We start from the raw sequence: 18033 nt of genomic DNA on the forward strand, positions 1-18033 counted from the left end.
GAATCAATCTGTCAACATTTTGCTTGTGAAACTCGGAGGTTGCTGTCACAGGACGTCCAACTCCACAAGACATCCAACTTTTAGTTTGTCCTGCCTCAACATCTTTAAACTTACTCGCCCAATGACGCACAGTACTCACATCAACACAATCAACATAAACTGCTTTCATTCTCTGATGAATCTCCTTTGGGGTGACACCTTCTGCTGTCAAGAACTCAATGAGTGCACGTTGCTTAAATCGCATTGACTGACTGTCTGTGCAGGGTTCCATACTTTACACTGTAACAACACAACCGTTCAATGCTAAGGCTTCCTACCAACGTGAGCTGTAGAGAAGAGGCTACGAAACAAGCCAGTACCTGCCACATACCAATGCTGCCAATTGTTGAAGAGTTACAAAGGTTGATGCATTACTTTTCAGTCAACCCTCGTAAAAAAGTGCTGATCCACTATTCTTTCTGTCCATGTTTTGTCAAGAATGAATTTGTCCACCTTTTGTCTCTGCTATTCCATACTGATCTTTTGTATTTTGAATGTTAATGTTTTTTGCTGTTGTGTCTCTGGCGGCATTTTTGTTTTTCTATGTTTATAGGGGATTTGATGAAAATCTAGAAGATCTAAAGAGTTATTTTGCTCACCAAGTGAAGGATACTACATGTGTAACATACCGTCTGCTGAAACGGGCTAATTTGATAATTGAAAGTATTAAATCCCAGAAAGTCATTGAAGATTTGACAAAATTGATGAAGGTAAAATGTTTTCTCCATCAGATGCTTGTACAATAATTAATCAAGATACACATACTTCATTTGGAATTTGATAAATTACAGCTGATCAGTGAAGAAGAAGACCGAGAAGGGTATAATGTGAGAATTGATAAGAAATCACTGATGCGGCTGCTCTCCAAATTAAGCAATGATGGCTTTCTAAAAGTAATAAAAGTTGTTCTTAAAGGTGGAGATAAAGAGAAGGTCTTGCATTTTGTATGTGAACCAAGTGTTACAGTAGGTAAGTTAACAAACTTTGCTTACTCCAAGCAGTATACCCCGTATCTTAAGAGTAAAAATTATGCAAATGGTAGATGATGCTTAATTGAGTGTTCTGTGATGAAAAACCAATGGTCAGAAATAAATATTGCAGGAAGATTTATGTCTTGAATGAGGAACGTGTTTGTAAACTGCTTATATTTAACCACAGCCAACTGTCTTCTGCATGAACATAGGTGTTGCTGCCTCAGAAACCAATAAACAGTTGCTTATGATGTATCCATAGTGTAATTAAGCACTGTGTATAGATCATGATAGGGTGTTGAAGATGGAGCAATACTTGTTACAAGAACATACAGACATGTATTTACTGTATAACCCAGCAGGATGTATTGCCCAGGAAGCAAGCAAATGTGCAGAGAAATGTTTTGCAACATGTATCATCATAATTGTAAGAATTTATCTGTGTGACTGAAACTTGTGAGCCACTGGGTATTCCAACCACAGAAAGCTTCAGAAGCTTCTTGGCAATGTTGTTTGCACCATACAACTTGGAAAGATGGTGTTAGATTGTGTAGGAGAAGATTCGTTAATAAGCCACTTGTTGTGCAAGTTACAGGGCTAATGAATTTTGAACACAGAAATTCTATTCTCTGGGAATTATGTTGTAAAGCCTATGTTGAGACTGGCAGTCATCACTTTGAGTAATTACTGTGACCTTGTGCTGTTTATGTCAGTAAAAAATGAAATATTCTTGTTTGATCATTAACTCCTTATCTTGGAAGTGCTTTGTTTATGAACCTCTTGACATTTGGAAATTTAACCCTTAAGCTGTTGTGCACGCTGTATATGCTTATTAGTGATAAATTATTAACCACATTAACCGAACACAGTGATCAGTACACTGGGCTTGTGTTTGGGAGGACTGGGATTCAAATCTCAATGCTGGTTTAGGTTTCTTGTGATTTTTGTAAGTTAAGGTGAATTCTAGGATAGATCCTTTGGAAAGCACAAGACCAACTGATTTCCCCTAATCGTTATATCCAACCCTGTGCTTCAATGACCTCATCATCAGGGGACATTAAACCCTGATCTTTCTATAGCATTAACCATACCAGATTTCACTTCTGCACAGACCTCTGGATAAGACAAGTAAACAGCAGGTAGCATTATCAATTACAAAAATAAAGGTAATAGGGAAGAGGAAACAATAAATACAGTATGAATTAGTTATTCAACTGAGGGAAAAAAGGCTGTTATTGAATGTGATGTTTCAGCTTTAGCACCAAATGTGTTCAAATATAATGTTCTTGAGGATATAACTCCCAACCTTGCACAGCAAACTAGCTAACACAATCTGATTAATGACAGTGAGTCAAGGTGGACTCCTGTTAAGGAGTAGTGTGAGTTGAATAGAGATCTGTATTTTCATGAAATTTCCCAACCATGTCATGCTTGCATTTTTCATAGGCTATATGAGTTTTCTGTCCAATGTAGCAGAGGCCACACTTGCAGGGGATCATGTAAACCTCAGTCTTACAGAACATCAAGTTATCAGATTTCAGAATCAGATTAGTTTAAAAGTTCTTGCATTGTTTTAATTGGCATGCACATGGTTCATTAAAATTCTGAAAGATTAATGTTTATTTTACCTCATTCTTTCTTCCTTTTCCTAAGTGTGTTCTAGACAGTTCCAGGTAAAATAAGTTGATGCAATTTTGTCATATGATGACATGTTGGAGACCGTGGCTGTTTTTGAAGACAAATGTTGATGGTGTTAGGACAGCAACCAGCCACAAATTTACTTTGAGTTCCTTTATTCAAAGGAAACCGTTACCGGTTTCGAATCGTTGCGATTCATCATCAGACGGTTTACACGGAAAGCGTGTAAACCGTCTGATGATGAATCGCAACGATTCGAAACCGGTAACGGTTTCCTTTGAATAAAGGAACTCAAAGTAAATTTGTGGCTGGTTGCTGTCCTAACACCATCAACAAAAAATAAGTTGAATTTAAAAAATTCTCGAACGCTTCACCTACCCTGAGCATTTCAGATTTCTGGCATCTGTGGCAGAACATATTTAAGTCACCATGCCAAAACACCAAACTTTTGCAGCCGTCTTGTTTGTAGACTGTTGCTGTATGAGGAGCCATGCTGGTAAATGATGACTGAAATTTGATGCCAAATTTTTGAATGTACTATTTGTAAAGTGAGTGAGTAAATATAACTGTAAATTCCTGAAGAAGTTAAGCAATTGTGATATTGGTTTCAGCTTGGGAAAATCACAGAATCCAGAACTTTTTTTAATGAACTCAGAGAGACATCACTACAATGCAGCTAAAATGATATATCATCTACTCACCAAGCGGCGGCAGAACAGCACACATATAAAAAAGGTTTTACATATGCAAGCTTTTGGAACCAGTGGCTCCTTCCTCTGGCAGGAGGCTTGAAGGGGAAGGAAGAGGGGTGAAGGACAAGGACTGGAGAGGTTTAGGAAAAGTGGTAGAGTTTGGGAAAGTCATCCAGGTCCCCAGGTCAGGGGACCTTCTCATCCTGTCCGTTAAGCCTCCCCTGACCTGGGATTCTGGGTGACTTTTGTGAACTGTACCCCTTTTCTTAAAACTCTCCAGTCCTTTTCCTTCATCGCTCTTCCTTTCCTTTCAACCCTTCTGCCAGAGGAAGAACCCATTGGCTCCAAAAGCTTGCATATGTAAAATCTTGTCTACATGTGTTGTTTTGCTGCTGCTTGGTAAGGAGATTTTTTATCTATTCAAGTACATTATATTGTAAAAAATTGATTATTTTTGTTGTTACAAAATGAAACGTCTGTCTTGCAGCATAGATCAATTGCACAAGCACAGTTTCAGTTTATGCTATGTCTTTGCTACCTGTCAGTGTCTTGCATATCTATTGGCCGCATGAGCAGTAGTGTGTTCCACAGATTTAAAAGGGCAGCGAGTGCTGTGGCGTCAGTCTGTTGGCTCACTCTGAAGATGGCTGGAAGGTATACTGCTAAAATATTAGGAGAAGAAATAGGAGTTCTGTGGGTGCACACCTAAAATTTAATAGATCACATTCTAAATAGATCTGCTGCTCTAGATTAATTCCAATGACTAGAAAAATTATGATTGGCTTTCTGTCAGACAAAGAAGTTGAGCTAAATTTTATTTTTTCTGTTACAGTGTAATTGTTGAATTGACTTTGATGAATTAAATTTTCCTGTATTTCATGTGCATGGTTGCTCCTAATAAATCTATGAGTTGCTTGTAATGTTCAAATGGCTTCATTACATTTGCTCCATAACAGGTTACAAAATAGCATTTTTGTTAATAGTCTTTGTCAGTTTCTATTACTTGATACTGATTTACATTCCATACTGAATATTATGTATCTCTACAGGAAAACTGTTGTGGCAAAAATCTCTCTGTCCTCCATTTGTTAATAGTGAAATGTGAATCCCAAATCAGAACATGTTTCTTCTTGTAATTAGCAGTTTACAGGTCTGGATCTTACTGTGACACCTTTAGTTGTGGGAAGGTAGTTATATATTTCTTGTTGACTTGCTCTGATGTCTCCTCATGCTGTCATAGGGTGTGGTAAAAGGTCCTCGATATTTGCTTTCCTCTAAAGTGAAATTATATTGATCACTTTTAATGCAAATATTGTTTAAAAGGTTCTTTAATTCAGTGTCATAATATTCTTAAAGTGCTAGATTTGTAAGTCTAGATAACTTTATATGTGACATACTGCAGAAAACACCTGTAAGTACCAGTGATGTAGCATCCACAACCAGAAATATTTCCATGTGTTATTTTGCATTATAACGGCTGATAAATCTCTCTGTTTCAAAGTTCCTGTTCCGTATCTAACATCTACTACAGGTATAATACATTATTCTACTCCAATTGGAAATAGTATTTTTATTCTTATCATGTTCTTTATTATCAATACTTGAACCGTATCATTACCTGTGTAGATGTCCAACCATACTGTCTAAGCTGTAACTCAACCAGGTGGAGCAGGTAAGAGCACCACAGCAATGAAGACTGCAAGAAGCTCTCAAGATTAACACCACACTAGACAATGTAACTGAAGGTGCTCAAGCTCCAAGGCCAAAGAGAGATGGAGAATGTTTCAGCCCTAAGTTTTCTGTGATTTCTTTAAATCACTTATGTCAGAAGGCAAGATGGATGTTCCAGCAAGGCTATGGCTAATTCCCTTCCCACCCTTATTCAACTGTGCAAGTTGGTCTCTTTAATGACCTTGATGTTGTCATGAAGTTAAACTCAAACCCTTTTTCCTGTTTAATAGCTATGACTGTTAACAGATTTACAGGGTAAACGAGGGATGCAAGACACTTTCATTTATCATCTATGACAGCATAAATTTGAGAGTAGACTTACTAATAGTGTGTCACCCATACCAAAATGCCTCCTAAACACTGATACGGAATCATTATAACCTATAAGAGAAGGAAAACAAGATTTTAATTTGATAAAATAATGGGTAGGTTGCGATCTGGTTGCTACCTCAGTGACATTATTTATCACAAAGACACTCGGCAACATTATGGTGGCTTTGTAACTGTATGAAACACATTTTCCTGGGATTAATTAAACAATGAAAAATCCAAGATGAAATGTAACAGTATTATGAAAATGAAAGTTGCTACTCACCTTATAGCGGATATGCTGAGTTACAGATAGCCACAAGAAAAAGACTATCACAAATAAAGTGAAATTATTTGTGACAGTCTTTTTGTTGTGCCTCAGCATCTCTGCTACATGGTGAGCAGCAACTTTCCTTTTCATAATATTATTTTCTTGGATTTTTCCTTAAACTGAACAAATTTGAGAACAGGAAACACTATATTCAGCTGGTAAGTGATACACACTTCATCTTGTGCATCAAGTCATCTACGTCATTTTACAGGATGGAAATGCATCATGTCACCAGATCAATGCAGTTCATCTCTGGTCGAATAGTGTTCTGAACAGGAAATATATGATTTGGCCAGAGCACCATGCATGGACCTTCTCAAACAGCTTTGGTAAATGAATGATAGTCCATGCGTAATTGAAATGTTTCACCACCAAGAACTTAACTGTTAAAGGTTACAATCAAGAGGAACATATCTTCCATAGTCTTATGCGAACTAGTAGACTCTGTATCACACCAAATTGTAAATTGTAGCAGATGCTGTTCAATATTACATTGTTATTTCAGAACTTCTGAAACGAGCAAAGTAAAATAAGTATGTGGTTTGAGTTTTGGACTGCAGTCAATTATATCTGTGGACTACAGTGTCAGAGAACAGGGTTATGATCTCAGACTTATTTCAGAATATGCCACTTATGATTTGTGGCAATTTAAATAGTCCTGTATTTCCTGTAAATACTATGTGGTGTAGAAATTTGTTATGCGTGGTGCTGCTTGGCTATTTACTTTCAACAGACTATAGTATGAGATAAATATTGCAGATATATGTGCTGAGAAAGCTAGTCTCATAAGTTTTAATGTTGGCTTTCACAATAGAGACAAGTGCTTTTTCTTTAAGCAAGCTCCTGCATTGTCCTTTTCCACATCAGGAAATAATCCTTTGGAGTTTCAGTGACTGAATCTAAGTACTTTGTGCAGCAGTCAAACATGCTGACCTCTCAACTTCATAGACTGACTTTGGAATCACTCAGTATTCTGAAAATTGTACAAAAAAAAAAAAAATAGTCAGCTTGAGACATGTGTGAAATGATGTTTCCTGAAAACAATACATGTAAAATTTTGTTGAGAAATAATATAGGAGAATACATAACGACAAAGTAGCTTGTGTAATAAACGTGCATTAGAACATCATGATAATACCTAGAATTCCTGTTACATGGATTAGCTTTTCTGCTCAAAAGAGCTTGGAGAATATATTTAAATATGCGTTATATCAGATTAACTTCTCTTGTATGAACACATTTTTATGCTAATTTTTATGCTCTTTAAATGGATAAATAAATGGAAACACTATTGTAATTATATGGAAAAGCTACAAGAAAGATACTCCCTCCAGTAGCCATTTTTCTCCTGGGTAACAGCGTTGTGAGGTTTTTCAACAAGTTTGTTACTCATCATCTTCAGCTGAGGCACTAGAATCCTATCAGAAGTGGCCTTCATTGTATTCTGGACTGCACTCATGCCCTTCCATGTGATCAGCAAGCAGGCCAAGTTGTGTTCCTTCAGAAGTGATTATCCAGGCTTGTAGTGGGGTATGTGATGGTGGAGAGATCAGGCAGTGAGTATTGCTGCTACCAGTTCATACTTTCAGCTACCTCTGCCTCTCTAAGGTACGATCCTTCCATTTCTGTGAAAATGCAACATGCCACACAAAACATCTGTACAGTTTGATGAGATTCTTATTTACCCTTATTTCCACCACCTGTTTCATCATGGTACCAGAATAAAATGGTATGAACCAACACTTTAGTGTATTCAAAGTCAAATATGTTTACTTTGTTGATATTCTGCTCTGCCACTGCAGACTTACATGTCTTGCTGAGATGATACTTCTATGTGCGCCATACAGTGCAGCAAGATACAGCATAACATCTGGCTTATGTTCATGTGCAAGAATATCCACATACACAGGCAAATAAAATGTGTTCTCCAGGCAGACAAGAAGAAGAAGAAGAAAAAGAAGAAGAAGAAGACATAAAGTGTCAGCATTTTAAATTAATTGGGGCTGCCTACTATCAAAGAATGGCAGACTATGAGGAAATTCAACACAAAATACTTCATTCCACCAAACGTGTAAAATTAAGAACATGTTGGGCTTCATTAAAGGTCCACCAGGGTTATGGACTCTCGGAATTTACAACATTGTGAATTTACAATCTCACACACATATTGAACACCAACACATAAGCCAAATGAAACATTTTATCTCTCAGTACGCAGCCAGCCAGGCCATTCACAGCAGCAGAACACACCAAACATCACAGCTTTTGTATCATATGTGCTGCTTCCATAGTGCTCAGGTGTACTGCCAGATCTGATTGTTGGAAGTCCATAAGATTTTGACAGACAATGCTTCTGCCATTATCAGGTGGCACAGATGGAATGAAGTGTCAGTGGTGGGCTTACTGTATTTATACTTGTTGATCCAGAGCTCAGGCCTTGCCGGTGCCATGCCATGCTTGATGGCGGGGGTGCGTCCGACTGCGGTGCTGGAGGGAAGAGTTTCAGTAGCCTTCCGCCTGCCATCCCTGTCGCATCTTATGTCCAGGTGCCAGGTTTTGCTTTAAAGGAGTTTGGTATTGATGCCTATGCCCCACTCAAGTGGAAGCCAGTGTACCTGTTGATTAAACTATAAGTCATATGTATTTCAGTGCTTCTTTGAAAATACAGTCCCAAAATTTATCGGTGGTAGCCAGGACTTTAGTTTGCTGGTAATTCATTGTATGTCCATTTTCAATGCAGTGCCCTGCTATTGCAGACTTTTTAGGCTGCAGTAATGGGATGTGGCACTTGCATTCTGTACATCAGTCTTTACCTGTGCAGATCATTTATACAATACAAGTTTTTCCACATTCACATGGAACTTGGTATGATGTAGCCAACAGATGCACTGTGATAAATCTCATGCAAAAGCCAGTGGATGACATGGTGATGACAGTGCCAGGCTGAAATAGGCACAAGACCTTACATCACTTCCAACAGCCAAGATTGTGACACCGTGGAGCAGGCTTTCTGAGGAGTACCAAGCAATACTGAAGAGGCAACTTATTGGGTAACCTGCCGAATTCTCCACCACCAATCAACATCTCCAAAACAAGAAAACAGCACTTCTTGTCCTCAGAGGTGACAAAGAAATCATTGTCCTTCCAGCCATTGAGGGCAATGCCACAGTTCCTCTTGAGTGCAAGAAATATGAGCAGCAAATGCTAGATCTTCTGATTGATCCAGTGTAGCAGGAAACAGCAGCAGATCCAACCAGATAAGTCTAGCAAAGCACTTTTCCCCTTTTAAAGAATGGGATGCTCGTTGCTGATGTCCCCAGATGACTTCACTAGTGCACTGCTGTACCACTCAGATTTTATGGCCTGCCAAAAATGCACAAGGAAGACATGTGACCAATAGTGAGGAACATGGGGCACCAACTTTTCCCCTGGTGGAGCATCTAGCTTATCTGATGAGTCTTCAAGTCGGCAAGTGTACACATCATATACGAAACTCATAGGATTTCCTTTGCTGGCTGCAACAGTTAAAGCTGCAGGAGTCCATCATTATGTTCAGCTTTGATGTTGTCTCTCTTTTTACTCAAGTCCCGTTGGAAGATTCCGTAACACTAAGTGAGAAGTTCATCCCTGAGCTAACACTGCGTTTTAGATATCTTCTGCTGTCAATGTATTTTGTTTTCAATGGACAATACTGTGAGCAGACTGATGATGTAGTTATGGGCCCTCTCTCTTGCCAACTGTATCAAACCTGCTCATGGAGTACTTTTTAGGACATAGCACTAGAAACTGCTGAACTAAAACCTGTTTGTTTCTTTCAGCGTGCTGACATTTTTGTCATTTGGCCACATGGACCTGAAAAACCACAGAATTTCCTAGAACATCTGAATTTCATCCATGAAAACATCCAGTTTAACATGGAAATAGAAAAGGACAAACTTCATTTTCTCAGCATCCTAGTTCTGTGTAGGCCTGACGGCTCACTTTCCACAGTTTATAATGTAAACCAACACATCCAGATTTATATCTCCATGCCTTCAGCTGCCACCATCCCTTGCACAAGACCAGCATGTTCAGTATTCTAGTACACAGGGCATACTTCATGTCAGATGAACAGAGTCTGACAGCAGAGCTGTGGCACATGAAGTCTGCCCTCCATGAGAGCTGATGCAGGAACTAGTAGATTCAGATGGCTCTGTGACACGAGAGCCCTAAGAACAGGACAAAGACAAAAATACAGAAAAAAGGATAGAAGACGGTTTTCATGCTGTTTGCTGTCAATTTAGCTTCAAAAACAGGCAGAATTATATGAAAACGCAATGTAATGACAGCTTTTTGCCCACCAGCCGAAACGTGAGCTTCATTAGATACAGTGAAAGATGACTTGTGTTTCAAAAATGCAGGAGTATACTAAGTTTTGTATGAATGCGAAAAAAACTTATATTGAACAAACAATCTGCACATCTGAGGATCAGTGTATAGAACACACCCCCTTACTTCAGCCCAAAAAATCTGCAGCACAATGCCACTGCACTGAAAATGAACAAAAAATGAGTTACTGGCAAATGCAAGTCCCGGCTACCACTGATAAATTTTGGGACTGCACTTTCAAAGAAGCAATTGAAATTTGTGTGCCAGATAATTTAATCACCAGGACACTGGCTTCCAACTGAGCAAGGCATTGGAGCCAATAATAAGCTCCATCAAACAAAAATTTGGCACCAGAATATGAGATCTGACAGGGACAACAGATGGAAGGCTAATGAGACTCTTCCCTACACCATTGCAGCTGTATGCAAAGCCACAACCAAGCACAGCATGGAGCCGAGGAGGCCTGTACTCTGCACTAACAGGTATAAATACCACAAGCCCACTGCAGACACTTCATGCCATCAGCACCAGCTGATGATGATGGAATGATTATCTGCTGAAGTATCATGGACTTTCAATAATCGGATCCAGCAGTACATCCAAGAACTGTGGAACACAGCATACGTGTTTGAATTCAGACAAATAAATCTGCTGTGTTGTGTTAATAGTTTCTGGTATTCTTATCATCAAAGAGGCACTGAGAATAAGTATAAATGAGAATTCCTGGATGGAAAGCTTTGTAAAATAGGGGGAAAAGCAACCACTCACCTGTAGAGGACTGGTGTGTGGTGCACAGAAACACATAATAGAAAGCTCTTAACATTAGCTCACACACACACACACACACACACACACACACACACACACACACTGCTAGTGCAAGTGTGAATGTTTGGGTGTGTGAATGCATGTGCTCGAGCTCAGAAGCTCATGTTAACTGTATCCTGTTGTATATTTCTTTGTGCCATGCACCAGTGCTCTATAGGTAAGTGTTCATCTTTTCCTGATTGTATGTGTAAGTATAAATGACATATTTTTCAACTGAAAAGTGGTTTTCAATTAAATTCAGAAGGAATACTTCCACCTCTTTCCCAGTGCAGGCAGTGTATGTTTCGCATTGGTTAGGGGTAGTAAGGACTAAAGTTCTGTGATTCAACACCTGACAGGAGACTCTCTTCTGAAACCTTGCGGTTAGCCTACCTGATGCTGCATCACAAGGAAGGAGTAGTGCAGTACAGAACCTCTAAAAGATAACTTGTCACAGAATCTTGAAGCTTCTGCAAAGATAATTGATAGGAAAGTTTTTTTAATGTTGCTTCAACTTGATGCTGTTGGTCAGCTGATAACTAAAGAAACTTTTATGAATAGAATTAACCAAGACAGTCCTCAGTGTCACTGATATAGTCCCTGTCCTGGGCTACTCAGTTATGATGTCTTGTGAAAATTAGGAGTTCCTGATGTCGGTTGGAGGTCAAAAATCAGCGCAAATCTTTGCATGTCAGTTAGTTAAGCATGCAGTTCCAAAACTGTTGTTGATTAATATAAGTTATAGTTGCAACTGTGGAGAGTTAGTATAGACCCAAAATTATTGTGTCCGAACACATAGCAACCACAACTGAAATTGTTCTGTCTTTCTATACTGCATTTTTCTGCTGTGTTGTTTGTTGCCTCTATGTTGTGAACTCAGACATTCCGGACAGAAATTTACCTTTATAAAAAACACTATAATCATCATCAACCTCTAGTTGGTTAAAAAAAATGCTAATGAAACTGTGTTTAGAAAAATTTCATTGTGTCTGTGGAGATTGTGATCGACTAATTTTATTTGATTATTGACACAATCACAAGAACGTTTCACACCAGTTTTAAGCACATGGTGATAATGTTTGAAAGACTGAGCTTCCAGTTCCACTAGCACTGGCAGGATTACCATTGTATAACAATCATCCATAGGGTAAAACTTACTTCTCCTCTTCTTCTGAAGATGATGAAATTGGCAGTAGTCAATTGTGTGGTTGAAATCAGTTTACAATAAGTTCTTCTCATTGCATTGCTAATGTATTAAAGTAATATGTACAGGGTGTATCATAGTTAATGGCATAAACACATATAGTTGAAATTACTCAATACTAGAGGCAAAGAAGTCTTGTAAACATGGGTTTCGAAATATTTACGTGAAGACAAATGAGCACTTCTTCACCTTTGCTACTGTGAAACACACATGTTCTACTAAACAAGAGTGTGTGGCTCATAAGCTATATATTTTAGAGCCCATTTTTACTAGACCATTTTTTCTTGTTTAGCCCATAATATCTCCTCAGAAAATATGGAAAGCAAAGAGCTTTCAGCAGAAGAGGTTGGTTTCACAGAATTGAAGATTAAAAGGTGTTCATAGTTCTTTAGGTATGCATTTCAGAGCCCATGGTTACTAGACTTTTCTGCCTCTAGTGTTTTGTACTTTGAATTGTATGTGTTAATATCATTAATTGTGATACACCCTTTATAAATATTTTTTTTGAACAAACTAAATTTTTTCTGAGCTTAGTTTTTCTAAGCAGTAGTGATTTTGAACAGTAAAGTTGGTTTAATTATCTCTCAAATTTATGATGATAGAAAAGTGAGAGTATGGAAGCAAATAGTTTCTTTAGTTCAATAAGAATGGTTCTCAGGCAACTCGTAGAATTATACAGGATTCATTGTGAGTGTACAGCATTGAGAACTGTGTATTTCAGAACAGGAGAAATGGTTACAAGTGGAAGGAGTAAACGATATTTCTACGTGGGTAATAAATGAATGATTGTGTGACAGACTGCTGGGTTGTATATGTGTGATGTTTAAGTAGGCCACACCCCAATTTTTTGATTTTAAAGGATAACTGCATCACTTGTGATTAATAGATCTTTATATGCTGACTCCTCTTCGAGAACAAAATTGAGTTAACGGGTGCAACTTTTGAAAGGTATCAGTGATGACCTCACAGGGGAAATCCACAAGCTCAGACTGTTAGTGCAGATTACAAAGAACATGATCATTAGCAGTTGATATTAGGCCTTTTTTATGGAGACACTGGATATTTCTTGTATATGTTTTGTGTATATCGTAGTTTTGGTAGTGTCCATTTACACCATCTGCAGTACTGTGCCACTGCCAGGTAGTCTGAACATTGTAGAGCAGCCAGTTGGTAGTCTCATTTCCTTGTCTGTGTGCTGTACACTTGAGTTCAGAGAGCTAATGTTCATACGGCAGCTCAGGGTGTAACATATTCATGTCGCCCAGGGCAGTGTGTCAGTGTGGGGACCGACTGTCTGGCCTCACCCATTCACCCTGTGAGTTGACAAGTGGCCATTCCTTCAGCAGAATCTTAGCAGTCACATGTGGGAAGGGTTTATTAGATCTCAAGAGTTCCATTGCTATGTAAGTTATGGAGCCCCTTAGGTAAATAGCATCCACGGCTGGGAAGAAGTACAGTGTACACTCGGTGTGGGCATGCATTGTGGGCTGGGCTGGAAAATTGTACGATTCCTCTCGATAGTTCAATGGTGCACTACACAGAGGAAACAGCTAACTGGGCAGCAGAGTACTTGTGTGGTGCACATGATAATTTGAGGTCCTGTGATGAACACACACAGATCGAAATCAGACTGAATTTGTCATTCCCCAGAAAAACTGTCATGTTCAAATTGTGCTCGGAACTGATATCTGGATGAAACCCAAAGTAGAAAGCTATGAAATATTTACCAGTTATAGACTCAGACTTAAGAGATTCATTCATTGTAAATGGTACAGTCACAGTCTTTTGAAGTAGTTCTCAACACATTTTGCAAAAACTGTTGTGAGAAGCTAATGTAACATTCCACAGAAGTGGAAATGTTTTAGACCTTTTGGATACAAACAGGCCTGACCTTATCAACAATGTTAGTATAGAGACAGGGATTAGTGGCCATGATGTCATCGTAGTTATGATAGTTATTAAAGTTAATAGAGTCATCAAGAAAATAAGCAGAGTTTTTGTGCTGGAAAGAGCAAATGAGCAATTGTTGGCATCCTATTTAGACAGTGAAAGGACTTCATTTAGAACCAATATGACGCACACAGGAATTATGGGCAAAGTTTAAACAGATTGTAAATCTTGCTATGTTGATGTAAGTGTGGAGAAAGTGGGTTAAGGATGGAAATCATCCACCATGGTTTAATAACAAAATTTGAAAAATGCTGAGGAAGTGAAGATTGTTGGACTCCCAGTTCAAAAAAGAATGCAAAAATGTCAACAGGCAAAAGTTAGTAGAAATTCATGCATCCATAAAAAAATTTATGCACAAAGCATACAACTACTTCTACCATCATACGTGTGTGAAATATCTTGCTGGGAACCTGAGAAAATAGTGGTCATATGTAAGATCATTAAGCAGGTCAAAGGCTTCTGTCTAGTCAGTCGTCAACAAGTCTGGTGTGGTAATAGGAGATAGGAAAAGGAGAGCTAAGGTTTTAAGCTTAGATGACAGCAAAAGGAAAGATGAAGTCTTAAACTTTGCATTTAAAAAAATCTTCCGTACAGGAGAATTGTACAGACATACCATCATTTTACAATTATACAGACTCCCGTACAAAAGACATAGAAATAGAAAGAGTTGAAAAGAAACAAGCTGCCAGGTCCAGATGGAATCCTAATTAAGTTTTGCAGAGAATACTCTTTGGTGTTGGCCTCTTACTTAGCTTATATTTATCACAAATCTCTGACCCAGCGCAAAGTCCCAAGTGACTATAAAGAAGTTTAGATGGCTCCTGTCTAACAGAAGGGTAAAAGAATAGACCTTCAAAATTACGGACCAATTTCATTAACATTGGCTTGCTGCAGAATTCTTGAACATATTCTGAGTCTGAATATAATACAGTTCCTTGGGATGGAAAAGCTTCTTTCCACAAATCAGCACAGAATTATAAAGCATTTCTCATGCGAAACTCACCTTGCTGTTATCTCACACAATATCCTGCAAGCCGTGGCTGTAAAGTAATAGGCGAATACCATATTCCTATATTTCCAGACAGTGTTTGACAAAGTGCCCCACTGCAGACTTGTAACAAAGGTCTAAAAATATGGAATAGCTTCCCCGTTATGTGAATGGCTCAAAGACTTCATAAGTAGTAGTACAGAGTACATTGTCCTGGAGTGAGTCTTCATCAGAGACAAGTTTGTCATCAGGAGAGGACTACTCTTGTTTTCTGTATATATGAATGATCTGACTTTTAGGATGGAGAGCAACCTTTGATTGCTGATGATGCTGTGGCATACATTAAAGTTTTGCCATTGAGTGACTGTAGAAGGATACAGGATGACTTAGACAGAATATATATTTGGTGTGATGAATGGCTGCTTGCTGTAAATGTAGAAAAATGGAAGTTAATACAGATGACTAGGAAAAACAACCCCATAATATTTTGATACCTAGGCATAATGTTGAAAAGCGATATGAAATCGAATGAGCATGTAAGGTAAGTAGTAGAGTTATTGGGAGAATTCTATGAAAGTGTAGCTCATCTATAAAGGAGACCATGTATAGAATGCTAATGCAACCCATTCTTGAGTACTGCATGCAGTGATTTACTTAGATGCTGTCATTGTGCTGTTCTTGTGTTGACTGTATTAATTCCTAATGCCCGTATTCTGTGTATTGTTGTTACCTGTAGTGAGAAATAAACACTCCTGAGCATGTCAGAGCATTTCATCGTCACTGATTTAAAAGGCACACTGCAGTAGGGCTGGTATAACTTCATGAAACAGCATGTAGAGGCTGCTTGCTGCTTCTGGAATTTGGTGGTTGTGGGAGGGGGGGGTAGTGGGAGTGGAGTCTCACCTGCTCACTGTTATGAGTACATCAATTATACCTAACTGGCTAACCACAAGTTTGTTTCACATCCAACACCAGTGACATCAACAGTAGCAGCTTCCAAACAAAGTGGCACACTGGTTAAGACACTTGAATGTCATTTATAATGAAGTTATTCAATTTCCTATCCTGTCATCCAGATTTAGGTTGCTTAAGGGTTGGTTCCTTCAAAAAGCCCACAGGCAGCTTCCTTCCCATACCTTATACTGTCTGAGATTGTATTCAATTTGTAAAGACTTATCATTAACAGGAAATTAAACCCTAATCTTCCTGCATTCTTGCTTCCACAGCTGCATCAGTACTCGTCCCATAGCTGTTTTGAACTTTGCAGATGGAACTATCACTCCAGCACAACCTCCATTCTGACAATTAGCCTGTCCCAAACCTTGTTATTAGCTTTCTCTTTCCTTTACCGTTATCCTTGCCATTTCCTCTCTTGCTACCTCCTCTCTCCTTTCCCCCTCTCTTTGCCCTTTTGTGTCTGTGTTGTGTTGTGACTCTCATCCTTTTCAGTTGTCAATTGTCATTGTAATGTTATGTTATCTATTTGCCGTGCTTCGGCCAGCTACAGCTGCTTGGCTACCTTCTGTTATTTTATTTCATTCCCTCCCTAGAATTAGCATTATTGTAAAGGAGTAATGAACATAGAAAACTGACTCTTTAATTAAAATAAGAAGAAATATATTTATTTAGCAATGTGACTTGTTTGGAAATTGGAATGTTTGTTACAGATCACTCTGTCATACAGTCAGCAATAGAGCAGACTAGAGTAAAATCTCTTATAACTGCTAAGGAGAAGATTCCCAAAGCTCCAACCAAAATGGAAACCAATAAGGAAAATACAGATGTATGCAAGGAGTGTACTACAGTAAATCAGAGTGTTAATGAGTTAAACTCGATAAATGTTGGTGTCAAGGAACAAAAGCTGATTTATGATAAGGTACCTGTTAAATGTATAATCAAAATTAAAAATTTCCCTTAGTTTAATCTCTAGATCTTTTTACACATCCACATGGGTCTATCATGCTCTAAACTGGAGAATGGTTGAAGCCTTCAAGTCGCTATTATTTTGTGTCTTGCCACAGCCATTCATTGTGCTGTACCAACAATAATACTGCATGTAGCAATGTGGTAGCTGTAGTGTAAGTGCATTATGTGTTTTGCTGTTGTATAATTTTTTCCTTTATCTTGTAATGAGAAAAAACAGATATTCATTGCCTACCACAGGCTTTACCTTTGACTCCCTTAAGAAAATCGGATGGATAACACTGTGAAATGTAGGAGGATATCTCAACAACTGGGAGAAAAATTTCCTTTGAAGAATGAATAGGTCCACAGGCCTAATCCATAATGCTGATGATGATGAAAGTGCATCCAGTTTCAACATTGCATGGAAAAGATGTTTCTTTTTGCTCACTTACCTTACTCCTCATCTGAAACGCTCCACTCCGCATTAGTTGATTGTATGTATTGGGCAATAGTCAAGTGACAATCTATGTGCTGTAAGCAGCTTGCATTCTCTGTTCCTGGCATCCAGGTGAGTTGGGGGAAAAGAAGTCTTTAAATAGGAGAGTAACTTGACTAACTGTGGTTTGTGTCTTGTGCACAGTCTTGCATAAGTGAGAGAGATCCACTGATTATTACCCTTATGTATTTCTATGAGTTTAACTGTTATAGCAGACTGTTATAGCAGACTTGTGGTCATGTGATTTCCAACTTAATGTTGTGCATTTCTAGTTATCGTATGATAGGATGATGCCTCTGCTATGGATGGACGTAGCCTCTTTAGCAGATAAATATTATGGAAGTCACAGTGACAGGATGGTGCCTTCTTCCCCTTTATTTACCAGTGTGCTGAGTGCATTTGACAGAAAAATAGCAAATATGCAAACAAACTTTGTAGGATGATTATAAAAGGGTATACACCTAAGATGATTACAAAATGAATCAAGTCAGTAACCACTTTTCTGTGGTTCCTACCAGAATATTAAAATTTTGATTGTATTACACTTAAACTATCTTATATCCAATCAAAGACTCAGGGCATATTTCCTGATGTGCTTAGATAA

General features: G+C 38.4%; 1 protein-coding gene across 2 annotated transcripts in view; it reads left to right on the forward strand.

Moving 5' to 3' along the window:
- The window catches only part of LOC126236994 (general transcription factor 3C polypeptide 1), a 351606-nt gene that overhangs the window by 124782 nt on the left and 208791 nt on the right, over window positions 1-18033 (forward strand). For both annotated transcript variants that reach the window (XM_049946720.1, XM_049946718.1), the window contains exons 10-12: window positions 593-749; window positions 831-1008; window positions 16696-16904. In XM_049946720.1, the coding sequence (XP_049802677.1) occupies window positions 593-749; window positions 831-1008; window positions 16696-16904 (544 nt within the window). The remainder of the gene's footprint in view (window positions 1-592; window positions 750-830; window positions 1009-16695; window positions 16905-18033) is intronic.

Source organism: Schistocerca nitens, chromosome 2 (assembly GCF_023898315.1).
Source record: "Schistocerca nitens isolate TAMUIC-IGC-003100 chromosome 2, iqSchNite1.1, whole genome shotgun sequence".
Taxonomy (NCBI): domain Eukaryota; kingdom Metazoa; phylum Arthropoda; class Insecta; order Orthoptera; family Acrididae; genus Schistocerca; species Schistocerca nitens.